The sequence below is a fragment of the Pelodiscus sinensis genome, chromosome 18 (assembly GCF_049634645.1).
Source record: "Pelodiscus sinensis isolate JC-2024 chromosome 18, ASM4963464v1, whole genome shotgun sequence".
Taxonomy (NCBI): Eukaryota; Metazoa; Chordata; order Testudines; family Trionychidae; genus Pelodiscus; species Pelodiscus sinensis.
Window position 1 is genome coordinate 18,782,393 of NC_134728.1, and position 27,878 is coordinate 18,810,270.

The 27,878-nt window shown below is 39.4% G+C and overlaps 1 protein-coding gene across 1 annotated transcript; it reads right to left on the reverse strand.

The window, feature by feature from the left end:
* Positions 1-1,209: 1,209 nt before the first annotated feature.
* Positions 1,210-27,864, reverse strand: PARD6B (par-6 family cell polarity regulator beta). Its single transcript, XM_075901201.1, has 3 exons — positions 27,495-27,864; positions 23,230-23,452; positions 1,210-6,159 (listed from the first exon to the last, which is right to left on the reverse strand). Exons 1-3 carry the CDS (start codon positions 27,558-27,560, stop codon positions 5,327-5,329), a joined length of 1,122 nt encoding a protein of 373 aa, XP_075757316.1. The 5' UTR covers positions 27,561-27,864; the 3' UTR covers positions 1,210-5,326.
* Between the last annotated feature and the right edge of the window lie 14 nt (positions 27,865-27,878).

Consider the following 27,878-nt stretch of genomic DNA (forward strand, 5'->3'; position numbering starts at 1 on the left):
CATTCAGGAGAAGGCAACAACCATCATGTCATCATAATGGTAAAGCCTGGCTAAGAGCCTGCTCCCCTACCTGTGTACGGGGAGATTTCGGCAAATCCAGTAATGTGCCTGAACCATTATTGCTTACTGCTTAAGCTTTAGCAACCAAGCTAACAGGCCCAAATTAGACCTAGACCACAGTCAGGGGGAATAAAAGGGAGTTTGGGTGCCACAGAGAGGGCAACTTGACCCCTCATCCTTCCTGAGGCCCAAATCTCTAGTGAAATCACTGAGCTATACATTAAGAAAAACAGGAAGTTTGTCTAAATGCCCTAAGACATATGTCAGGGCCCCCAAGCATGGAGTCTCTGAAAAACAAAAAACACATCTGGTGAAAGTGATGGTCAGAAGAAAATCTCTTGCCTAACCTGTTTTTGAGTGACATGTTACTGTAATACTAATGGATAAATAGGGAAGGAAAGTTTGAGTTAGGAGGGACAATTCTGGGGAACACTTGGAGGGATGCCTCGAGGACTCCTCACATCTGGGTGCATCTCTGTCCCCACCAGCAGATAGAAGACTGGCCATTGGAAGCCTGCCCAGTGTCACTCGAGAGCCACATTCAACTTCGATAACTATCGAGGGCGGGGTTGTTTTACTAACCTGTTGTGGATGTGTGTAAGTACTTGAGACTAAGTAAAGTTTAGCTTTAAGTGAAAGCACTCGTGTTGTTCTGTTTGTACTATCCATCTAGTGGTCGGACGACCATGTCTCCCCTGAATTATTTCCTGAAATCACCTCGCAGAGAGTAAAAGTTACCAAGAGGTTTGGATTGAAAGAACCCCAGGTAACACCTCCATTGCCTAGACTGCTTGGGTCTGATGGCTCTAGCTTACCATGCATATTTGATGTAATTAGTGTAATAGTGGCCTTGAGCATGTCATGCACATTCAGGTCAAAGTCATGGCTGAATAAGGCCATCGCCTCTTTTTATAAGGTTTGTTAAGAACTCATGTGTTTCCCTATAAGTATAGGATATAAAAGCAGCCCAGATGAGGGCACAAGTGAAGGTGGATGTATTCCTACAACTTAGTTTTCTCTGTCCTACTAAGGTTATAAAAGTAGCTGATACTATTGTACTTTTCTTTGCATCAGATTAAGAGTCCTTTGAGACCTGTATCTGAATGTGTCCATGTTTTCACCTTTTAGAAGAATACAAATTCTCTTGGACTTGCCAAAGTAATTTTAAAAAGCAAGTATATATTTCTATATCCATTTATTATTCCAGTTTGTAAAAATATAAGACTAATATACAGCTAGAGCTAATTTGATTTTATAAAATCAAAGTTCATTTAGTAATATCAATGTACATTATACATTAAAGTTGTAAGAAAAATACTGATATTTGACATTTTAAACAAGTTTTCATTTGTGTAAAAATCACATTGCAAGTAAAATTTAATTATAAAATACAGAATATTCACAAAAGTACATGTTGCAGACAGCTCATGATGACATTGTCCTAAGTTTACTGAAGCTGTGGAAGAACATATGATTCAGGTAAGTTTAACTTTTACTGATACCATAACAGCAATCCAAAGTGAATGTATCTTAATTCCATCAACATTTCCTCTTTTCTAATAAGGTGCACTTAAAAGGCTAATCTGTTTTCAGAAGCCTGCAGAAAAGAGGGACAGCTTGCTTTTATTGTGTATGTACACATCCATATAACACTATTCAAAAGAATTTTGATATTCCACTGCATTTAGAAATAATTTGGATATAAATTAGTTTATAAAATCTGGATTAAAATACATTTCATATTCATGAGGATACTGACTACATAAAGAGTGTGTGTTGACAGCAGCTTGATATTTTCATGCATAATTTTAGACTTCACAGTTAAAAATCACTAAAAGATCCAAGCCTTGAATTTTTTCTCCCCCCCACAGGGAGAAATTTTGAAAGATGTTAACTGTTTAAAAAAAACTTTAAGAGGTAGTGTATAAAAGGCTAACATAGGTATAGTATTAGACTGAACCCAGTACCATTTAATATTTAAAGTTAAATGTAGCCATTTATTTCAGTTGATTATCCTGGAATAGTGATTTTTAAAATATTTAGTAACTTGTAGTGTGGTATGATGAAAATAAACAATTTTGGAACTCTCTCATGGTAACTGCAGTGTTATGTGATTACATATTGTGCAGTCTGTTATTTTAATTTTTAAATCTTTCATGACAAATTCATGAGCAATTACACACTCTATGCCCTGAATTTCCTTAAGTTTTTAGTTCCAGTATATATAAAAAAAATATATGCTGTGAGTAAAAAAAACCCTCAAAATTAGGCATTGGACAAAAGTTTAGCAGCATACTACCTTGAAGTGTTTGTATTTAAGCAATAAATTAATATTTTGTAATGTTAGCATTTTTAGGTGCCAGACTCACATGTAAGTTAATAGCTTATCTTACATCCAAGTTGCGACATTACTAAAGTACCATATTAGAACCATAAAACAATTCCACTAAATGAAAGCAATACATGAAAGCAATACACCTCTACACAAATGTGCTAGTAGTTCACATTCATCTGTGGATTTCATTCTCTTCTCTTAATCCAAGTACATTTTATTGCTTTGATTACTCGCAGTACATTCAAGTAAATAAAAGGAATGTAAATGCACACAAACACAATAAAGGAAAGAGGTCCTCACTTGAGAAAGGAAAGGGGATACATTGTTGAGGGAATAAAAACCTAAACCTAGTTTTAAAGAAAGACATCATAAATAAAGGAACAGAGCATGAATAAATAAGTTTTTAAAAATCAGTTTTTAAATTTACATATTTATTCCTGGGTGAATTCTGCACTTGATATCCTCAGCAGATCCCTCTCCTCCCCCACCACTGTAGAATCGGACAGGAAAGAGAAAGGAAACCGTAATTACATCTTTCGCTCACAAGGCAGTGCAAAAAGTGAGGGCAGCAGGCTCATGGGCCAAGCGGCTGGCCTCCTACTGGCAGTGCCCTGTGAGGCTTAGGATTTCGGGATGGGCAGTGCAGGGCACAGGAGTTAGGGGGTGGGTGATAGATGGGAGGGGATAAATGGGAGTGGGAATGCTGGGCTACATGGAGCTGGGAAAGTGGCTGAGCGTAGATGCTGACACAAGGAGGCGGAACAGCTATGACTGGCTGAATGTGGAGTGGGGAATGCCGGGGCACATGAAGACAGAGGAGCTATGCCTGGTTGAGTTAAGGTGCAAGGGAACTATGCTTGGCTGAATGGGTTGTGGGTGGTGCAGGGTCACAGACAGGAGCAGATGTGACTGACTAAATGGAAGAGGTAAGGAGGGGTCAGGGTCAAAGGTCTGCATGAGGGAGACTTCCTAAAAAGCCCTCTCCTCAACCCCAGCCCCAAAACAGCAACCAACCAAACCCTGTTCCATACTTCTCCCACCACAAGTAACAGCCCTCCAGGTTCATTCCCAGCAATTACTCCCCTCAGTTCTTCCAATACTACTGTCTCTCCCAAGCCTTTGCAGTATTGCTGAGAGGTGTGGAAATAGGTTTATTTTAGTTTATATGAACGGTTATTCAAAGTTGCATATTCACATGCTTAATAAATAATCTGTCGAAATCGGTCTTGAATTTTTTTGTCTATATGTGTTAGAGACATACTTGTTGACTGGTATTTTGAAATCATTTACCAAAATAATTGAAACTGGGATGATTACATTGTGCTGATACTATGAGACGCAGAATTTTAAAATATTTTGCACTTTTTTTTTAATTGGGAGGGGTCGGAATTTCCGAAGGAGCAACTGTTGCTAGTTCTCACTTTTATTCCCATATAAATTCAAACTGTTAAAAGAATGTTTTGTTCTTGTTTCTTAGAAATCTTAGATATTCGAGCTGGGAAGAACCTAAAGGTAGAATTTCACATTTTACATAGAAATTTGTTCTGCTAAGAAGCTACATCCTTACTAAGATAAATACAAACATGATAAGCAAAATAGCTCAGGCTACATTTGCCAACACCATTTTCCATTACACTGAATTTCCACAAGTCTGAAGTACTTCAGGTGGGCTATATTCCATCAAAGCTTGCAGTTTGAAGGATTTAGGAGCCTAAGTACTTTAGGGTCACCGGAAAATTCCACCTTTAGAAGGCTACTTTTCAAAAAATTAGCTTGTGTATAAAAGGACAACTGTGTATGTATTAAGTTAATAGATTTTCATTATTAGTAGTGAACTAATTTGTTTTGATTACAATGATTTCATGTCAAACTTATTTCTTAATACAAATACAATTTTAGCCCTTGATGCTACAAACAAAGCACATGAATAATTCTACTGAAGTCAATGAACTGTTCTGCTATTCATGAGTCAATTTATACTCCTGTTTAAATGTTCGCAGCATCAGGATTTTAGTTTTCAATATTTATCTATAGCAGTTTTGAAATAGACAAATAAGATATCCTATTAGGGGTGCCATATAAAAACAGCATTTATAATTTAGCTCATTATAAATTCTGAAGTTGTAATGGCACAGATTTGATTTTTTTAAAGTTTTAGTCTTTGTAAAACTATCAAGTGATTTAAATTGCTCCAACCTGTGCTGGATAATAAAAAAAATAAGAGTGTTTTAATAGTTGATAATCATTAAACAGTTCTGTATTAACTTCAAGTAACTCTTTCCTCTCATTTGGAATTATCTTTATATAGCAACATGCTTATTTCATGCTCCAAAAAATGATCGTGTATTTTTTCTTCATTCTATTAATTGTATTAGATTTATTTAGATTTACATAATGTAATTTACTACACTTATCACTAAAGCCTGCCCATAAGCGATAATCTTATAAAATACTGTAAACTAAGAGAAGAGAACTGTTCCTCAAGATACCAGAAAAAGTAGTAAGTCTTTCATGTTAAAATTTTAAAATAATTGTGTCATTAAGGAGTAAACTCTGATGACCATAAATTCAGATTAGACATGCAGCTTCAGAATCTGATTAACCTCTCATCGTAATATATGTATCTCTAGAAGTAAACATGCAATCAATATCTCTCAACCATCCTTCATTTTACCTCAGTCCCATCACAGCGAGGACAGATTCACAGTTACATCTACATTTTACCTTTACAAAATATTTACATGGAATTATAGAATTATGAAATTGACATCAATCAGTCCACATAATTCTAAACTTCTTGCATTTACTGTTGCTCCTTTCATTTGTTTGCAGGTCTTAAGGATTGAGAGGTATAAATTGCATTATATATATTAAGCCAAATTAAAATTTATGGCATCTTCAGTTAACATAAAATACACCAGTGAGGCAGTTTCATAATGTTATAATTGTTCCATCTTCTAAGGACTTTTTGCCTGGATCTTGTATTTCATATTCCATGTTAATGTTGCCTGCTGAATGATGTAAGTTTACTTCACTGGAAGGAATGAAACCATTTTGTGTTGACTCATGAACAAGTTCAATGTGTGTTAATGATTCCAGACTTTCACTGGTAGGGACAGCTTTTGGAATCTGCTGGGGCTCACCATTATCTTCAATAATAATATCATCTTCATCACTGTCGTCGTCGTCTTCTTCTGGATGGAAATTCTGCACAATATGTGGTGTGTAACCTGGAAGGCTAGTATCAGTAGACTGACCTGAACTCCCAGAAGTCCTACTGTGTCTAACAATATTATTTCTCTGATTTGCTGGTCTCACTGTAATGATCAGGTTACGGCTATTTGCAATCATCATGTCTGTAACTTGATCAAGGCTCTTCCCCGAGACTTCTATGCCATTTACCTCCAGTACTTCATCATTAACAGCCAGTAAGCCTGTGCTTTGAGCCAGGCCTCCAGGAACAAGCCTGGATATGAAAATCCCAGGTACTTTCTCCAACCCATGTGGTGTCACTCTGACACTAGAGCCATCTCGTATATAGAATCCAAGTGGTTTGTCAGTTCCATATTTGTAAAGTCGCACCCTGCGGTGGGTTTCTGGGAGAATATCCACATCTATAATAGATGACACTGGTCTGAAGTCTCGTGGCATGCTAATGACAACATGTGGTTTCTTTCTATGGTTATCTGGACGCAAAACATTTGATAAAACATTCTTCTTCCTTGTCATGGTAACCGTACCAAAGGCACTATAGTCTGCATCTTCTGTAAGAAAACAGATAGCATATGTTGGTAATTAGTATAGAGTGAACTACTCTGTTTTGCCTAGCATGGCTATCAGTAAAGAAAGTTTTAGGCTGACAGTGCAAAATGTCTAATAAAAAGTTCTCAGCATGCTGAATCAATAACAATTTTCTCTATCAGTAAAGTAATTATTTTTTTATTTCAAGTCATTTCCCTTTATAATTACCATCAAAGATAAGCTATTGTATTTAAAAAACAATTAAGAAAAATTAACAGTGTATTGAGGCAAGAATGAAATTCCAGCTGTTTTAAAACAAGACATTTATCAAACTCAGGTATTCTCTCTTTATCCACATACAACCTACCTAAAATTCTTATTCATAATCAGAGTCCATTTATTATAATTTCTCCCACACCCTACCTTCCAGTTCACTAGGACACAAAGAATTAAAAAAAAAGTTCACTGGCTGCTTTTCCCATTATAGTCAAGTATCTGAATGCTAACCAAGTGACCCGGATTCACTCTCCGGAAAGTTTATTTCATTTCACACAATCCCATCCCTGCTCCTACTCTGTGTAGGTAAAATGGGTGGTAAATTAAAAACAGTCACACAGCTAAAAATACTTCAGACAAGTGATGTAACCAATAGCCAATACTATAACTTCCATAATTTGGAGTAACAGAAGTGTCTGAATATCTTATATTTGCTCAAGGTTGGGTTTTTTTTTGGAGGGGTGGGAGGAAGCTTTTAAAGCAGCAGTTCCCAACCTTTTCCAGATAGGGACCCATTTTGACAATTCAGGAAGACTTGGTGACCCTAAGCAATTCAAAAACTGGGAGGGAGGGCAGAGCCACCTGGGGAGACACTTGGCGACCCTTTCGAAATGTAATAGCGACCCACAGGTAGGGAAACCCTGCTTTAAGAGTATAAGGTGCTTTAAATGGTTTTTATGGAAAAGAAAATTAGCTATCATATCATGCTTCATTTGCATAATCGCGTTATGGCGCTATTTCGAAATAACAGATGCTGTTAAGACGTGGTTATTTCGAGAGAAAACCAGTCTCTCGAAATAACGTCTTAACAGCATCTGTTATTTCGAAATAGTGCTGTAACATAATTATGCAAATAGAGCACGGGATATGTCTTCATTTGCATCTCTCTCTCGAAAGAGGGTGCAAGTGTAGACATACCCATACAGAAAAACTGACACCACTCTATTTCTTTTCCATTTATCACATGACCTTTTGGGACTAACTATCCCTTTGATCCAGGGAACTGGAATTTCTTTGTGAATGCTGCTGATGCCCTATAGTTATGTTCTATAGCGAGAAGAGCTTGAAAAGGCAAATCTAAATCCAAAGGGTACAAGAAAATAGTATTTCCACAATTTTGGTGGAGTGTAAAATCTCAGGAAGCTTCATGAAGTTTCTGCTCGGGACATAAGTAAATTGGAGCCAAGCAATACTCCATATATGAAATTCCTAACATACACATACCAGAAAAACATGTCAGAGTAAACATACTCCTCACCCCTTCAAAACTGAACTGTACTTACTATGTTCACTTAGAACATTAGTTACCACATTAGGAACCACAGCAATGCAAGTAACTACTATGTGCTTTGGAAAGCTGAATAACGACTTTACTAGCCAAGAACAAAGACAGCAATTCTAAGTAGTTAAATTTGAAAAACTGGTTGTTAGTAAGCAGGAAATACAAAATGTAATGATGGTCTGAAAAAGGGGTTCTGGAATGTAACCGTCTGAAAATAGGAAGTGGCCCAGACATAGAAACATCAAAGCTATCGCTGGACCTTCAGTATTCCAACCAATGTGGTTTACAATGTCACAAGTTTTGCACTTTCAAACATTATCCACAAAATACCATTAAATTAAGCGAGACAAGACCGGAAGTATCCTCTTGGTGACCCTTAAATACTATGCATCCTATTTAAAATTCACTGGAGACACAGTACATTTGCAGCCTACAATTTTTTGAAATAATGCAATTTGAATAGGATGTTAAACACATGTAATTGGCTAACCACGTAACCTCTGAAAACGTAAGCGCTTACATGGTTATATGTGGGGCGGCAGCCAGCTCCCTGGGAGCCAGTGTGTACCAATAGCCAGGGATTAATTTTGATTAATCAGCTAAATCAAGTAGTTGATGGACTTTCCATTGACTACTCAACTAGTCAATAAAGGGTGGGAGGCGCAGCAGGGAAGGGGAAGAACTGCTGCACCTCTGCTTCTTCCCCCCCACCCCCCCCCACAGCAGAGCTAGCTTAAAAGCCAGCTCCCCCCAGCACTGGCTCCTGCCCCCCTTGCTGCCTGGGGCAGCACAGATGAGGGGAAAAAGCAGTAGTCAACTCTACTACTATTTTACATCCCTATCTTGTGCACGTAGCAGCTTCAGCCTGCCGCCTTGTACTGCTGCCTCTGTATCGGAGGCAGCAGCGCAGGTTGGCAGCCAGCTCCCCAGTTACCAGTTTAAACAGCTACACTCTTACATCCCTAATTTTGAACAAGGGAAAAAAAAACAAATCTTACTAGTTGATTATTGGATATGGCTTCAAATAGCAGTTAAGTTAATATAAATAATAAATGTTTAACAAATAACTGTTCAGTGCATTGTAGGATTGAGCATTTAAGTGAACAAAACAACAATTTAAATTTAAAGTTAGCTGCTATGATTAATACACCTCCTTAAACATGTACTATTTTATACTACACAAAAAAGTTATTTCACATTAAGGCTGCTCAAAAGCATTTTCTAATCAATCAAAAGTGGCAAGGAGTCCTGTGGTACTTTATAGACTATCCGAAATGTTGGAGCATAAGCTTTCGTGGGCAAAGACCCACTTCGTCAAATGCACTAACACTGCTACGCCTCTGATACTCCATCAATCAAGACACTCAAAATCTAAGACGACACTAGTAAAAAAATCAATATATACTACATTCATTAGTCACCTTCTTACCTTTATTTTGATTCTTACATAACTCCCACTAGGAAGGCCACGGTGTCTCCCCAAAATATATCCTCACCCTTCCTATCACTACTGACTCAACCCCACCAATGCCCTCTCTTCAAGCCCATTTATTACTACAAGAAGTGCTAAAGAAGCTATGGTAGGACCACCATGAATAGTGGTACATATGCCACTTCTTCAATGAAAGAAAGTATTCCCATGGTGCGGAAGCATTTGGTATGCTAAGAATTTAAAAATCAGCAATGCCCTCAGAAGTCTCCTCTCATCCTATTGTCTCTTCCACCCACCCCAAACTGCCGCTTCAATATCCCAAGATGAGGAGTAGTAAGAGTTAGACTAGAGTAACACAACCAAAGCAAAACAAGAAGCAACACTAAGAAGTGTAAAATAGGGGGAAGCAACTAAAAGAACTTGACAAGTCCACTGGCTACATTTCAGGGAGTTTAGTCTTTTTCACTATATATTTTAGAAATGTGTGTCTGTCCAACTCTCTGTGAGTCTGATTGTTCAAGAACTCTTCCTAAATGGTAAGAGCTAGCTTCCTCTCATCATAAAGCGAGGTAATGATTTGGTTGTGCCAGGACAATGGGATGTGCCTAGAGTTTAATTGTTTCTTATAAAATGGAAATGGGGTGGTCTGTCAAGAGAGATATTTGCAGAATGACCATGAGAGGGATGGAGGAGGAGTAGCAAAGGGCTGGAGTGGAGCAAGGGAAATGTATCTATTATATATTTCAGGGAGTTTGTCTGTTTTTGTGTCTCTCTGTCCCCCAGCCAAGGGACATGCAGCTCTCCCCTGGTTGTGCCTGCTGGAGCTGAAGCAGCCATGGACAGATAGAAGTAGCTTGGGACCTGGTGAGAGAAACCTGAGAGAGGGGGCTGGGGCTGTCCTCTCTCCCAGGAGCAGCCTGCATATTGAATCCTTGATCCCTTATCCCACCTGAAAACAATTATTTAAATGAAGAAAAACAAAACTTCTTTAAGGACCCAACTAATGCCAGGTAAATCACAGAATCATAGAGCTGCAAGAGACCTTAGAAGGCCATCAAGTCCAGCCCCCTGCCCAAGGCAAGACCAATCCCAATCTTCTAGTTGGCTTATAAAAACAGGATTCATTAAGCAACCTGTTAGAGAAATTTGGAGCTACTGAACTAAAATAAAGCAAGAATTAGAACCAGTGGTCCCTCTAGTTTTACAGGTGATTAATCAGTCAGCTCCCTGGGCTAAGCCCAGAGCCCCTGACTAGGCAGGACTGATCACCTGTGAAGCGTGCAGCTTAGAGGGAACACTAATTAGGACCAAATTTTTAAAACACTCAGGTGCAATACCAGCAAGGGCTCATTTTTAAGTATTCCTTGTGCCAAAGCCTTGTTGTAACCTTTGACAAAAAAGATTACAGAAAATCTATTCGTTTCCAGACGAGTTAGTGTGAAATCTGGTGACTAAATTCAACTGCTCAAATGCGAAAGAAGGATTTTATATGGACAATAAATACAAACCTCAAAGCAACAATCACTATGAAGTCGCTTCAATACTACTAATTATGGTGTTAAATATGCAGTTTATTGTAATGAAAGATGCCAGGGCTCAAGCAATTTTTTTTATATACATAACTGATGCAATCCCCCACCCCCACCCCAAGAGTACTGGGGATATGAACTGCCAAGCAAAAGATGCTAAGGCTATGTCCTGGCACAAATTAAGCAATGTTGCATATTTATTTAAGGTTCATATCCATGGCAGATTATGGACAGTTGTGGATATTTTTTTCTTCTGATCAGAATAAGAAATTTAGACAATGTATGTAAAAAATTTATGCCAAGCTCGGAAAATGAAACTTATGTTTGAACATGTAATCTAGGGACAGTACAAAGTTCATATCTGCACTTCTAAGATCAAGGTTCAAAGCACATAACTTAAAAAATTGAACGTGTGAGCCAATGATTACACATTCAACAAGGACAGAGAGGAGATGGGAAGATCCAGAGCGATCAAAATTAAAATGGGCTTGTCCATCTTAGTCCAGATTGCCCGAACAGCACATACCGCACACAAAATTGACAAGTCCTTGAGGAAAAGATTGGGCATGTTTCACCATATATCAGTGAAAGCTTTTAAAAAAAAAAAAAAAAAAAAAAAAAGAGGACAGAGGAACAAGCTTGGCCCCAGGTAATATCCAATAGAATGTCATAACTTCCAGGACAAAAAAGTGCAAGAATTTCCACAGGCCTCCAAGATGTGCTGCGCTGCCACATACATTTTTATTTTTATCAGGAAACAGAATACAATATATTCTAGAGATCTATCATTTAAATGATTGGTGCCAAAGATTTAAGTCACCAAGAGGAAAGCCTCAATTTAAATAATTATCAACTTTTCCATTTCTACTTCAGTTATTTTCTTTTAAAAAGTGCATTCTTTGTTGCTACAACCATTAAAACATGTTGACTTTTAATTAAATTTGCTACTTAGAAGGGCATGCTATAACTACATAGTTTAATAATACATTATAGCTTCATATTTTCAGATTCTTAATTGTATGTTAGTGAAAATGTTTAATACTAATGTATTAAACATTGCCACTAACAGACAATTGACTAGCTAATTAACTTTTGCTCATGATTGTGAATTGCATTAGGATAGAAACTAGAATCATATTAAACAGTCAACTAGAACACAATTTTTTTCATTAAACAAAACACCCTGTGTTTTGTATCAGACAGGTAGCCATCTTAGTTGTACCTGTAAAAACAAAAAGGAGTCCTGTAGCACCTTGAAGACTAACCTATTTGCACATACTCTTCACCACTCCAATGCACTGGAGTGGAAATTACAGGAGCAAGCATCAATATATACTAGCACATTAAAAAAAAAAAAAAGTTCTCTTATCAAGTGGAGGATCTATACTAACTAGGCCAGGGTGGACAATAATTTTCCACAGGGGGACCACTTAATGAATTTTGGTACGTGGTTATGAACCAGCTCCACCCCTGGAAAGGGCAGGCTGGGGACTAGCCTCCCCCCTCCCCCGAGTTGTCTGGGGCCAGAGACTTTGAATTAAAAACCACAGCAAAGGGTTTGTAGTTCCTGCCCCACTGCTACCTCGTTGCCTGGCAGCTGTCCAGGATTGCTATAGCTATTTAAAGGGATCACAGCTCCAGCATCTGCCAGGTAGTGCTGTGATCATGAGCCATTTAAACAGGATCCTGCTGCCTGTGCCCTTGCCTGGAAATTTGGAGGCAGGGGCAGCAGGATATAAATAGAAAGTGGCCAGATACAGTAAGTGGGCTAGATCAAAGTGTTAGGCTGGCTGGGCTACAAACCCCATCCCCATCTTGCCCAGCCCTTAACTAAGCCAATTCAGTCAGGGTGGATGTGGCCCCACTCCCAACAGTTGATGAAAAGGTATGAATACCAAGAGAAAGTTTTTGTAGTGAGTCAGACATTCCCAATGCCTATTCAAATCCAGATTAGTGTCAACTTTACAAATGAATTGCATTTCTGCAGTTTTTCCTTGAAGTCTGTTTTAAGTGTTTTTGTTGAAGAACGGCCACTTTTAAAACTAAGTGTCCAGGGAGATTGAATCATAGAACACTAGAACTGGAAGGGATGTCAAGAGATCAAGTCCAGTCCCCCGCCCTCACATTAGGACAAAGCAACGTCTTCTAGAGTATCCCTGCCAGATGTCTATCTAACCAGCTCTTGAATATCTCCAGTGATGAAGATTCCACAACCTCCCTAGGCAACTTATTCCAGTGTTTAGCCACCCTGACAGTTGGGAAGTTTTTCCCAATGTCCTAAACCTCCCTTGCTGCAATTTAAACACAGTGCTTCTTGTCCTATTATCAGAGGCCAAAGAGAATAATTTCCCCCATCCTCTGTGACACCCTTTTAGATACCTGAAACCACTACCATGTCCTCAGTCATCTCTTTTCCAAACTAAACAAGCCCAATTCCTTCATCTGTCCCACATAGCTCATGTTTTCTAGACCTTCAATCCCTTTTCCTACTGTGTTCTGTATGTTACCAATCTCGATGTCTGATTGGAGTCCATTTATTTTTATGCAGAGACTGTCTGATTTGGCCAATATACATGGCAGAGGGGCATGTGTTTTTAATTCTTACGTGCCTCTTATAAAAAAACAAAATTTATTAAATTGGAGGAATTAACTGTAGTCAGTAAAGTAAAACTAATTTCAGGTCTTCCTGGGAAAGCTTTAAAAAATAAGTGAAAGCAACTAGAGTTTAAGTTCCTACTCATCTAAGTCTCTTAACTTCAGATACACAAATAGTGTAGCTGAAGTCGACGTAGTGATTGAGGTGACTTCCATATAATAAGGTCGGCAGAGGCTGCTCTCCAGTAAACTCCAGCCATTCTTGTCCTGGTGGACTACCCAAGTTGACAGGTAAGTGTCTGGAGATCGATTAACGCCTCTTAGCAGACGTAATAATTCGACCACCAGTGGATCAATCGCTGCAGCATTCAAGCCACTGTGCCGTGGAGACAAGGCCTAAAAGCCCCTTCTGTTGCGGTAGTGTCTATGCTACAGTGCTATGAAGGCTCAGCTGTAGTGCCACACCTGTGCCACTCTAGTGTCTTAGGGTCTGTCTAAACTAGAAACAAGTTAATTCAGATCACCAATAAGGCCATATTTACAAAGCTTGACTTCAAAACTTAGAATTATTTTTCTTTAAACAGAAAAAGATCTTAGCCTTTAATTCACTCAAGGTTTCTGATTAAATAAATAAATATGCTGAATTTTTAACATTGTTAGAAATTACAATAAGTTTAGGCCTTATATTTTGTATGCAATTCAAAATCATTTTAAATCAGGTTTATTTTTAGAAAGATCAAAAAGTCAATTTTGAATCTATTTTTATCCACCTTACATATATGGTAGTAAACCAGACATTTATAAATATGTATTTATATATGAAGTTTTGACATCAATTAAGACCACTAAAAATCACACTTCTAAAAAGTGGTAGCTGGAGAGGTATCTTTTTTCCAAGATGGCTAATCCACAGAGCACCATAAGAATTTGCTATGGCACTAAAGGCACTGTAAGCTGAATGTGAAATTTAAACTAATGAAAGAAACACAAACTGTGAAAAGCTCACAAGTTGAGAGAATGTTTAATCCCTCTAGCTAAAAATCTGTCACTATAACTGCTATTTTTCTGGAATTTAACATTAGCTGAAAGAAAATCAGCCTGTGAACTTTCAGCCTGATCAGCATTTTTTTCTTTTAAAAAAAGATATGATTAAAGAGTGAGGATCAGAGAAAAGAACTGAGAGGCAGTATGTTAAGCCTTTTTACAATTTTAATATAGCAAAACAGCTTCAAGTTTAAGACAATGTTAGCAGGATGTTAATCACATGGAGAGGGTTCCTGTGTTTAGACAAGTTATAATGGCAGAGATCTTTAATCTAAAAATATGATTGCGTATTTACAAAATTAGCTCAGACTAGGCATTTGAAAATCTGGTTTTAATATATGTACCTTTCATACAAGAAAACAAAATGATTTAAGTCAGTGGTCACCCACCAGTAGATCGCGATCTACTGGTAGAGCTTGGAGCCTCTGACAGGTGATCCTGACTGGCCCAAGAGGCTGTCAAGCACAGCACTTCAGCTGCCCCTTTCCCTACTGCTGTGCATCTCCTGCCCTTTGCCTTGGAGCTGCCCCCTCATCCCAGTTCTTCCTACTTATTGTGCAGGGCAGGGCAGGGCAGAGCAGGGGGTGCTGATTTCAGGGTGCCCCCTCCCACCCTGTATACTACCCCTCCATAGAATTAATGGGGAGGGTACAGGACTTGGGATGGAGGGAGTTTGCTGGCTGTTGAGAGTGGTACAGAGCTAGGGCAGGGGTGAGCCTGCCTTAGCCTGACTGCACACTACCCAGGAGCCACCTGAGGTAAAAAGTGTCCACCAGGAGCTAGAATCCCAAACCCCTGCCCCAGTCATGAACCCCCTCCTACATCCCAAGCCTCTGTTCTAGCCCTGAGCTGAGCCCGGACCCAAACTCCCTTACAGAGCCTGTACCCTGAACCCCCTCCCTCCACTCCAACTCCATTCCCCGAGGCTCAGCTCAAAGCCCCTCACACTCCAAATCCCTTAGCCCAAGACCAGAGCCCATATCCCAACCCTCTGCCCCTGCCAGGTGAAAGAGAGGGAGGGAGGACAGAGCGAGCAGGAGTAGGGCCTCAGGGAAGGGGCACGAAGTAGGTGGGGCAAGGGTATTTGGGTCTGAGGTAGATCCTGGATTGCACTTAAATTCAAAAACTGATTTTGTGCTTAAAAAGGTTGGAAACCACCGATTTAAGTGACAGCAGCACAGTTACTGTAGGTATAAATAATAAGTTATACAGCCTGGGACATTAGAACCTGTTTCATTAAGAAAGAATGTTAGCTGGAGCAAGGTTTATTTTGTTTTAGTCCTGGGATCTTTAACTTCTACCTCTCACTGATTTACACAAGAGATTTTGTAAAATATGTAGAAATATTTATAGGACTGTTACACAAATATAAATTTTAAAATTATCTGAGACTTCAGAAGTCTGGTTTTAAGACTACACAACAAAAGTCAAATTCAGCTAAGCTAGTAAAAGGCAATATGCCTCTCCCCACAAGTTCCTCCGCCTCTTGAGAAATCCGTCATTGCAGAGAGGAGGCAACATCACTACTCTTCTTGAATTTACTACCAGGTATGCAAGATAGCATATGTAAGCAGGTTTAACTCTCTATTGCTGCAGGGATCAATCAGCAGAAGATATTTTGAAGTCACTGAACGCATTATGAAAATTTGTTAGGATTTAAACTGTCAAACCTAAACACAAACTTCAGTTTTCATGTAATTTATTCTACTTTCTATTGACTAGACCCATTTTAAACAAGCATCAGAGGTAAGTTGCACATACTCTCTATTTCGGCTTCATTTCTTCTGAATGATAACATTTGGATTGCTGATGACAAGTAATCCAGACTGCTCTTTTAATGCAATGTTCATAGTCTGGTAAATTTTACTGAGAAAGCAGTTGTAACTTTATTTTGTTCATTCAAAAGGCTAATTTTCTAGGACAATTTGAGCCACTTATGATTATCTGTTTTGAAGCTTAAACTATAGAAACGATGCACTTTAAGATCATTAACAAAAAAAGTAGCTTTCAAAAGCCTCAAAACAGAAGTCACCTGAGTATAAATTGGCATCAGCTAGTCTTTGGGTTATGGGTGCCTTTTAGGTGTGAAAATAAGGCAGGTTGAGAATTTTATTGCTTAGCTTTTGCTTAATGGTTGATTGTGGACTTTAGGGTTATGCTTTTTTCATTAAAAACTGAGGGATTTAACATAAGAACCAAATATTGTAACGTTCAGAATACATAGTTGAACAAGCAGAAAATGCAAATATTTGAAGTCACAACAACATAGCTCAACTGTAGTATGCACTCCTTTGTTCATTTTTTCCTTGTTTAATGTACAAGTTACATGGAAATGTACATGGAAGTTACAATGTACATGGAAACAACTTAACTTTTGCATTTCCTGATTTTACATTTAAGCTGTAACTTGTACACAAATTACACGCAACATTAATTGTTTTAAGATCTGTAATACCTTGACATAATTGAGTGTGCAAATAGTGTTTTGCAGAAGACTAAATCTACATTGTCACTTTGCTGTGCTGCAACTTTCTGGCTCAGGAGTATGAAAACACACAGACACCCTTTCTCCCTCAGAGCGCAGCAAGTTACAGTGCTATAAAGCAGTGTTTCTCAACTAGTGGTACGATTACCCTTGGGGTACTTGAGAGAAGTCTGGGGAGGAGGGGGTATGTCAACACAACTGAAGTTTGGAGAAAACTGAATTTTTGTTTTAAGTTTTACAGCACTTTATTATTTTTGTACTTTTTACACCCAAAAATGTCATTGCCTGCCCAGTTACGATTAAATTGTTTAAAGAAATGTGTTGCAATGGTAGAAAAAAATTGTGTCTGAAAACTGTAGGTACTGGGGGTATTTATTGTTTTAAAGTGGTACTTTATAAAAAAAAGGTTGAGAAACACTATCGTAAAGCACAGTGTAAATGGGCTCTCAGAGCAACTATCTACTCCCCTTACAGAGTGCTGGGACAGCTCTCTGCCAGTGCTCCTGACATGGCCACACTTTTACTTTCAAGCACTGCCAAGGTCGTGCTTTAATTTTACAAATCTAGACAAAAACCAAGAAAAAAATCTCAGGCTAAAGTCAGACTTATTGAAGTCAGCATAGGAGCCTAAACTCAGTTACAAAAGCAGTTTTCTTAGACTCATTTTTTCAATTGAATTGTAAAGAATACCACAAAAGACCTCCATTTGAACATATGCTGCAAAACGCAAGAAAGTGCCTTTCAAATGAAAGTCAAGATTTTGGAAACTACTTTTGTTAGAAAAGATCTGAACTTCATGGCAGCCATAACCTACAAAACAAAAACAAAAAACTACCCCTTTGCTCCTCCCCCACATAAAACATAGTAAATGCAACACTCTTGGAAATTTCTATTACTGAGCAGGCGTTTTACCTTTTAAAATCCACTTCTTAAAGCTCCATGATGCACAAGACATAGCATTTCTAAGCTTACATGTCAGAATGCCACCACATTTCCAGACCACCACACTGATATCCAAAAAGCCCTAATGGATATAGCTTTGGATATCATCTCAAGTAAACTAGCACAAAATTTATGGTAGAAAATGTATGAAATTACATAATTTGGGGGAGAAGTAGGGAAAGCTTAAGCTTGAAGAAAACTCATCTCTAACTCTTCCAGGTAGCATGATTCTGTTTAACCTCTCCTCAATCCCCAAACAAATTTTCTGAAGCAGTATCCTGCATACAAAGACACCTTTGTTCTGACATCTAGCTAATCAGTTTATAGTTACAGTGGAAAATATTTTGGCATAGTGCCAAAGAACAAGGTGTTGATAACAGATGTAAAGGTGAATGTCAACTTGGTATAAAAACTTCCTGTTGTAATGCTCTCAAATGGACTGGTAATACTAATTTTGTGTATGTGATGTAGACTTTTTTAAATTGTATAATTATTGAAACAACTTCAACTCAATATTCAACACCTGGAATTGCACAATTTGTCAACAATCCCTCTGATATGCTTCCAAAGGAATGCATGTATTGGTAAAGTTATCCTTCAAGCAACAAGCTTCTAAAGATAAGCATCTGAACACATTTTAATTAGAGTACCATAATACTAGGAGGGAAAAACTAATTTAATAGTTTTTAATTTAATAAGATTTTTTTGGTCAATCATAATGCACCTAACATTGGTAATTAACATTTATGAATTGACATGCAGAAAAGAATGGAGACCTAAATATTGATTAGAGACATTTCAAACCTAAATTGGGAAAGTATTTACAGGTATGACAGTAATTATGCTGGATTCAAGTGTTTCTCACCAGGATTTTAGGAAAAGGTAGGGTGTCAAAATGCTGAAAGCATGGGAAAACATCTAGAGATATTCCTCAAAAAAAAAAAAAAAAAAAAAGGTAAATAATTTAAAACCCAACTCTTCTTTCATTCCACCAATTATCGAGCAGGACCAAAATTAAGTGCTTATGGGATTAACAGAGTACCAGAGACAATTTGATAGTTTGTCTCCAATCTCTCTCTCTCTCCCTCCCTCCCTCGGAAAGCATTAAGTGGAAGCAAAGAAGTATTACATTTGCAGCTAGTTACATAATGGAAGTGATTAGAATTATACAGTCATGCTTTGTTATGTAATTAGTTCATGACATTAGCTGCCTATTAGACTATACCCTGAAGCATGAAGATTGATTATACCTGTAAACATATAGCCAGAGTAACTGAAAGCTACATTTATTATGGCATGGAATCAGGATGTAAGTGAGAACTAACCAATAAGTCTAGGCTTATCAGTTAATCTAGTGACTATTTGCTCCCACCTCCCCTTTCTGCCTCCGTATCAGAGGCACCAAGGGGGGAGGGGGAAGGAGGAGCCAGTGCTGGGGGGAGCCGGGTTAAAAGCCGGTCCCCCCAGCACAGTCTCCATGGTGTCCGTCCATCCCCACACTGCTGCCTCTATCAGAGACAGCAGCACCTGGTGGGTGGGGGGGGGGGGGGGCGGGTAGTGTGGAAGAGAGGGCAGGGAAGGCTGTTCCAGCAGCAGTCGCTATTTGCAGGGGGTCCCAGGCTCACCACATGCAGCCCAGGCTAGCCAGACAGAAGCCGCTCTGGCTGGGAAAGCAGCCCAACTCAGTCCCAGCTTGCGCCAGATCTGGGTACCTACCCGCAATGCAGCTCTGCAGTTTAAACATACTAAGCTGGATGGGCAGGCTCTTACTATATTTAAAATGCAGAGCCTCAGCAGGGGTAGGTCCCAGACCCTGTGCAAGCCAAGCCTGAGCTGGGCTGCCATTCCTTATTGACTAATTGAGTAGCCAGTAAAAATTCTATCAACTACTTGATTAGATAATAAACCACATCTTAACATCCCTAGCATGGAATAGTCATCCCTGGGGGGAGAGAAGGAGGGAGAAAAGAAAGCTCTGCACTGTAAACACAAATGCCAGAAGCGCTATACTGAACAAGGCTGCAGTAGCGAGGAAGAATTAAATGATTTCTTAAGCCTCGCTTCACCTTTAGATAGTACATTTATTTTCACTTTGCTACTTCAGTATTCTGTGGCATTGAATTCTACAAATTAATTTTAAGTAGTATAAACCTCCCCTCCCCCAGTATTTCTGTATGGCTTTTGCTTTATTGAGTATCCTGTGTTCTTGTATTGTGGAAGAGGGCAAAAAGATATGCCCAGCTGGCCTTCACACTTGTATCACCTGTAGGTCAGGTTTCTCTTGCTGACAGACTCCCATACATTTTGACTGAATTAAAGCACCATCAGTTCAGCCTTTGAATTCCCTTTTACCTCTTCCAAGATATCAACAATACCTGATAATCTGTCATGAAAGGAACTTCAGGATGCAGATAGGAGTGAGCTAGATGATATTATAATACAAATAAAAACAAATCAACACAACTCACCCTGCTAGGGTGAGTCTATAGTAGGAGAAAAAGTGTTCTCTTACCTAGCAATGGCTATGTCTCCACTTCCCATGCTGAAGATTGATCTTCTGGCATTCGATTTAGTGGGTCTAATAAGGACCCATTGAATCAAATGCTGAGGGCACCCCTAATTGGCACCAGTAAGCCTACACTTCATGAGGAGTAAGGGAAGCTGACAGGAGCATTTGCTTCCATCAACCTCCCATTGTAGAGACTGCACCAAGCTCAGTTTAAGGTAGGTCATTATTTACGAAGCTGGAGTTGCATACTTTAAGCCGACCTTCCAGATCTAGTATAGACCCAGCCTAACATAATAAAATTCCAGGTGAGAAAACAGTTTCTAGTCTTCTCCTGTTCACAAGCTGAAGTAAACACTAGTGATGTTAAATTTCAATTAAACAGCTAATTGAGTAACCAATGGAATTTCTATTGACTACTCCATTAATCGATGAGGGGGGACTAAAGCAGTCCCCGCTGGCACGTGTTCTCCTCTGTGCCTCTTCCTTTGAAATGTAATAGAGCCACAGGTGGCTCTTGCGTATTTCAAACTGAGAGGAGCAGCAGTTGGACCGGCGAGAGTGGGATTGTTTCAGTTCCCCATTCATGCTGTTTTTCCGCTGCCCTCTGCATTCCTTGCCCCCCACAGGGACGATGCTGAGAGGAACCAGCCCCCCGCACCAGCTCATGCTCCTCCCTGCCCTTGCTACCTCTCTCTGATAGAGGCAGCGGGGGGAGTGACTAGTCGAGTACTACTCAACTACCCAATAAGTATTTGCTTATAGGGTAGCTGACTAGTCGCTTATCTCTCTAGTAAACACCAGCAGGAACACAATGTTTACCTCGACCTGCTCATAATGTTAAAAACTTCAAACTGCCTTGCCTTCATTTAAACATAACCTCATGTTGGTTAACATGTGATCAAGCCCCCTGGTTTCCTAGTGAATCCAAGGTCTCTGACATTTTATTAAGGGGATCTAGCTACATTATGGATATTAAGTGTAACACTCAGAATTCTAATCTGTTCTGCTCTACTTACAAGTATGTCAGGTTTTGGTATGGGTATTTCCCTCAAATTCTAGCATCTCATTTAAAATACATATCAATTTCTAAACAAGCAAGGTACTGAGATTAGACTTTCAGGTGTTTTAAGAAACGCTTATTTTTCCTCTCTCGTGGTGGTGGTCTACTAAGGGTCTTATTGCTCCCCACTATCTCTGCTTAAAGTATATTGGATATAAACTACAGATTTTGTCTGTAATACAAACAATGTTACAGAAGATAAAGGTCTCAAAAAGGGTTGGCAGTACACAAGTGTAATTTTTCCCCTCAACAAATTCTAATTTCAGAAGTGAAACTGAAGCAGCCTTGTCAATGGTGGATATTTCCACTGAAGTGCAGATAAAAGTTATGGAAACAGAAAATAGTGTATAAATACTCCTAACTGAGCAATAAAACAAATCAGAAACTAGACTGCATGAATTTGGGTAGTTTTCAATATCATGCGACTAGGCCTGAGTTGTTAAACTTCTTTTTTTAAACAACACATTTTAGGTTTCTCTCACCCTTCTGTACAAACTTTTTCAAACTAATCACATTGGTGCAATATAAAAATATAAATACTGGCTGTCACACTGATTTCAAGACCCAGATTTGGGAACAACTTGGAGGTCTATTTCCTAGTTTTCTGCAGCTCACACATGAAGTTACAAGACTGGTATCAAAGAATGGAAAAGAGGAAGAAAGGCAATGTCTGCATGCTATAGTATTTCCAGCTGACCACGTATGAGAGTGACTTTAAAACTGGTCAATACCTAGTACGGAGATACTTTGGCCCAGATAACAGCAAAATAAGCTACATACCATGATTTATTAATTTTAACATGCGTACAAGGAATGGCATGTACAACTGTGGTAACAAAATCTGGGGTGCTAAAATACAACCTTAATAATCTCAATCTGACAAAATGGTTTATCTGCTTTTTGTCATATGGCTGCTGAAGGAGCTTACATAGAGACAGGTCACCTAGTCAAGCTCCTGCCAATTAAAGATTGAATCACAGAGTCTTTACTTGTTCCATGAACACTTAAATACAGGAAATACATTTTAATGGCAACATAGACAGCAAAAGACAAATTGTATTAAAAGTTCTGTTAGGAAAGAGGAACATTTCAGCTAAAACATTTTCTAAAGAGTTCTATTTGTGGAAAAATCAAATATTTATTTTTGTAAGAAAAATCTGTTTTATTGGTCTTTTAAAATAAATTACTAAAGATAGCAAAGCTTAGCTCACATGTAACAAAATATCCCTCTATTTAAAATTCAGTCAACTTGATTGGTGCAACAGAACTTTGTTTTATGCAACAACAAAGGAATCCTATGTTTAGATGTGCTCCTGCTATTGAAGGAGAAGCTTTACAGAGAGGATCATGAGCCTATCTGAATCCAGAGAAAACCAACTAGAATCACAGGTGTAGCACTTTTCAGTTTCCTTCTGTTAAACAGTCAACAACTTGCTACAGGACAAGAACATATCTGACAACATAATATTCAGTTTTCCTCCATAAGAAAGAGCATAAGAGTTTAAGGATAAGACCAAAAAATTGCACCTGGAAATTATACCTGTTGCTGAAAGAAAGGTGTAGGAGAAGATAAATTTCCATTCTGAATTTGGAATTTTTTTAGAAAGATTTTTGGTGTGCTGACTGGAGTTTAAATCAACACATTACAGACATTTCCAAATGCAATAAGAAATGTAGCTTAGTAGAAGAGTAATCAAACAGAAGGGAATCTTGAGCCCCACAGCAATAGTGCACAACATGTTTCCAAACAGCCTGTTGAGGACAGTTGGGAGTCCTAGTGAATATCAGTAAGAAGTCAGCACATAAGTCAACATGGAGAAATGGGATGATAAATTGGGACTTGTAAAAAAATTAGACTGGGGCAAAATACATGACCACATGCACAGATATTGCTTTGTACATAGTAGGCACTATCAATAAATAAAATTAGTTAACTTACCTTTTCTTTGAATGAAAACCCTGAGCAGAGGATTGGCTGTGGAAACTGCTTTATGATAATTGTCATCATTGTTGATAGGCAGCAGATCTCCATGAATATCTATATATCCAACTAAAACTTCAACATTGGGGATCTTGTGCACATGCTGCAATAATCCATAGAACTCCTCAAACTTTCCAGGTTTCAATCTTTCCAGAGAAAATCGTCGAAATTCAGCTCCAAACTACAATAAAAGCATCTGATTTGAGTAAGATAGAAATCACAATGACAAAGACAATGAAACTTTCAAATTATTCTGTTAAGTGTATAAATTTGTGACCTGATAATTTACAAAAATATCAGACAACGCTTAACCAAATAGTTTTAAAGAGAGGAATGAAAGTGACCTTTCAGATGTACTTATGTGAGAGACCATGCCGGGCAGTATGTAATTATTTCTGTCTTTAAGTAACATGCTCCAATGTGACATCGTGTTCCGAATACATTTAACTTTTGATTCTGTGCAAATATTTTTTGTTTTTACTGTTATGTTTAAGGCAGAGCCCAAATAATATCACACAACTCTACATTAAAGCCTGGTCTGTACCTAAAAGTTAGATGAACCAGCTACATTGCTCAGGGCAGTGAAAAAAATCTGTACCCTGTGCAATGTAGCTAGATAAAAATACTCCTCATTTCCCACCAGAGATGCCACTAGTTCACAGAAGATTTCTTCCATCTGCTTAGCTACCACCTCTCATAGAAATGAGTTACTACCTACTATAACAATGGAAAAAAAAACCCTTCCCTTGATGTAAGAAGCATCCATTCTACAACGGTAGTGTCATACCTGTGTCACTGTAGACATACTCTGAGATGACAAGTCTAATATACTGACTGGCAACTATACATGAATATCAAAGATGAGCAATTAAAAGCATTACTCATTTAGGATCTTGGTCATCCTGAATATGACATCTGATTTTGTATATGCATAAGAATCTCAGCAACAAAAACTTCAGGTACTGCCCATTCACTTTTCTTAAATGTATATTTGAAGGCAAAACTTAAAATTTTAAAGCTATCACACCATTTTTCTGTCTATTAAACAGGTGTCTCATCTTAATTTATACTTGCTGGTATTAAATGTTTTACTAGCAGCAACCCATTAACTTTACAAGTTTAATTTTAAATCAGTAAAGACTTGATTTCATCCTCATGGTTGAGATGAAACCCATCAGTATATGAAGTAAATGAAAAGTTATGCAGTGACTGTGCCCAATTCTGTTGTAACCCTGAAACTATGCCTCAGATGTATTAACTGCCCCCAAAAGGTTAAAACTAAAGCCAGAGCACAGAATGAAAAAATATCCACATTAACTTGATGGTTCTGCTTTAATAATCAGAGTTAATTATTGCAGCAACATATCTATTTTGGTGAAGTGCCAGCATGCAGCTAATTACTTTCAAGGTTTGTTGGGAGAAACTGAAGAATTCATATCTCCTCCCACCCTAATTTTCTGTCACTTCTGCTCCTGCCTAAAATGGAGAGGCAAAGAGGGGATACAAACCCATTCCTCAACAGCTTCATAGCCGCCCTATTTACACTAACAAGATTCAGGTTTTTATTTCACTGCCAGTTCAGCACTACTGACAAAATGCTCCACCATTCAGTTCTACTGATAGTGGAAATGTTGGTATATATACACAACTCAAAGAACCTGTCTACATGAGGATTTAGTTTGTGGCAAGTTGGGATGTGAACCTACCTGTACCAGATTGCTCCATTCCTCTTGTGTGAGCACTACAATTGTGTTTTAACAATTCACTAATACACTTTGCACTAGTCCTCTTCCAAAGCAGACTGTACTTTCTTCAGTTCCCCAATCTTCAAGATCTTTCACTCCTACATTATACTATTTGTATTACAACAGTACTAGAGACCAAAAGCAGCAACATGCCCCATTGTGGTAAGCCCTGTTTAAAGGTAATGAGTGAATACAGTCTCTGCCCCCCAAAAAGTCTATAATTAGGAAAAAATGTTTTTAAAATGTGATAGCTAATGTATTTAAATACCTTACATGAAACAAATAAGGTGGTAGCTTCAAGGGACACAGGGGAGAAAAAGCAAACAATAAAACTACCCTGTTTTTTCATAGTCTGGCTGGGTATACAATTTGTAGGTGTAATAAGTCATCAATAGCCATCAAGTCACCATCTGCCTTCTCATTAATTGATTAGTTAGCTGTCTCTGCAAATAACCCTGTTCTATAGATACTATAGCTACACTAACATTAGTGAACAATAAGGTAGAATAAATGACTCATTCTGATTTCAGTCACACCTGTGTATAACAAAAGTAAATGAATTCCTGCAGGAGGAACTCCCTTCAGTCAGGAGCACTGTGTTTATTATCTGAGGGGTAGCCTCTTTAGTCTGTTTCAGCAAAAACAAGGAGTCCTGTGGCATCTTAATGACTAATATATTTGGCCATAAGCTTTAAAAAAAATAAAACCTGCTCATTAACTGTTGTCCCAAGAATTTGAAATATGCAACATCCAAGGAATTTCCCACGTAGTACGTACTAGAAGACTTACGCAGAGATTAGATGTCTTAACTTCAAATTCACACCTTAGTTTGGATTTACTTTTTCCAGCTATCCTTCTGTAGACAATTCCCAAGTTGCCTAATTCAATTTATGTGTGCAGCATTATAGTCATGTTAGTCAGAGGATATTAGAGACACAAGGTGCATGAGACAGTATTTATTACTGAACCAACTTCTGTCATAGAAGAGCTCTGTGTAAGCTTGACTCTCACCAAAAGATACTGCCTCATCCACATTCTCTAATTCAAATTAACTAAAATGATATGAAACACTCATTTAACACCCAGTTTAGACACAGTTCAACACCTTGACAATTGTGGGTTATATGACCAGCTAACAAGATTCCAGAGCCACTGTATTACATCAAAATATTCTCTATTCTAGGATAAAAGACTTTTTTTCCCCAAAAAAACCACTTTAGCAGGGCAAATTATTTTTGTTCTGTTCACACTAGAGTTTTAAATCATTAAAATATTTTAATTAACATATTTCTAAAAAGACACTTTTATCCTAGACTAGTCCAGAGATGTGAATGGTTAAATGTGGGGCTGGAATAACCCCCCACAGGCAAGGGACTGTTCCAGCCCTGCTGGGCCTGTTCCAGGCAGGGGGTGCTCCAGCTCACCCCCTGCAGACCATACCTCCCCCCACCTGCTCCCATAGCATTTAACTGGTCAACAGATTAACTGAGATTTTACATCCCTAGTGTCGTCAAAGCATAATGTTAGGGATGTTTCAAATCATGATAGAGCTAAACTGATTTTTTTGAGGCACCCCTTTTTTCCTAGTAATATTCCTATATTGTCTGCATTTGTTTTCCTGTGTATTCTGTTAGCCCATAGTCAATTTCAGGGCGAACTTTGTGTCTTGTTTTACACTTCAGTGTAGTAACTTGATGGAAAGCAGTGTGCCCGCCCAATCAGTAAAGTCATGCTGTAACTTTGGTTAAAGAATATCAAGTTTTGCAGCGAACAATCAACCACAATTGTTGGAGACATGGGGGAAAATATGATGAAATGCAATCTGACAAGGAGGCTAATACTGAGAGGACACAGACTATAGGGAGGATGTCAAGCATTAATTATTACTAGCTTCAACACTATGGTGAGAATTGTTAGAATAATAATCAAGGCAGTGGCACAAGACATGAAGGACAGAGTAAAGGTAACCGCTCTGGATCTCCTGAAAACACCTCTACTCTTAGGCAACCCGGATCTCCCTTGTAGACACACTCCCCCAGCCCCAGGAATCTCCCTCTTACTGCTACCTTCTGCAGGTGAGTCAGCAGCTCTCCCAGTTCGCCCTCACCCTACAATGCAGAACCACTCCTGGCCCCGTGCCGGGCAACTCACAGGCAGCCCTGGATGTGTTCCGCCAGGGGGTTCAGATGCCTCAGTGCTCCCCTCCTGCTGGGCCCCCACCTCCAATGAGGCTCGCCCTGCCTCCAGCGGCCTCTCAAGGAGTCACGGATCCAGCCCCTCTCCCCCCGCTTCAAGCTCGCTCTGCCCCCGGCGGCGCCTCGCGGATCGCGGCCCCGCTTCTTCCCCTCCACCCCCGCCGCAGCTCGCTCTGCCCCCGGCAGCCGCTCGCGGAGCGAGCCCACCCAGACCCACCGGAGCGAGCCCTGCCCCCCCCCCCTTTCCAAAAGGCTCGCTCCGCCCTCTGCGGCCGCGACCCACCTTGCTCTTCACCTCCATGGTGCCGAGGGCCCGGCTGCCCCCCGCGCTGCGGTAGGTCCGGTTCATGCCGCCACACGGCCGGGAGTCGCCTTCGCCCCGTGTGTCCCCGGGCGCGCTGTGGGGGGAGAAGCCGGGCAGCTCTGCGCCCAGACACAACCTGCCGCCACCGCCGCGAAGCCGCCTCCTCACACACCCAGAAGGAGGAGCCGCCCCGGGAGCGCCTAGCTGCGCCTGACACCTGCCGCTCCGTGAAGGGATTGGGTATGGGGGGGGGAGGAGAGACAGCGCATGCGCGCCGGGCACTCACAGCAGGGCGGAGGAGTTTCGGTGCACCTGCCACGAGCGCGCGTGCGTACCCGTCGCCCGCCGAGGGAGAAGGAAAGA

Excerpts from the sequence above, each read along its gene's own strand:
- PARD6B (XM_075901201.1), bottom strand. The coding sequence starts at position 27,560 with ATGAACCGGACCTACCGCAGCGCGGGGGGCAGCCGGGCCCTCGGCACC. Across the intron at positions 23,453-27,494 it reads CCATGGAGGTGAAGAGCAAG|TTTGGAGCTGAATTTCGACG; the intron begins GTGGGTCGCGGC and ends CTTTTATTGTAG. Across the intron at positions 6,160-23,229 it reads GGTTTTCATTCAAAGAAAAG|AAGATGCAGACTATAGTGCC; the intron begins GTAAGTTAACTA and ends GTTTTCTTACAG.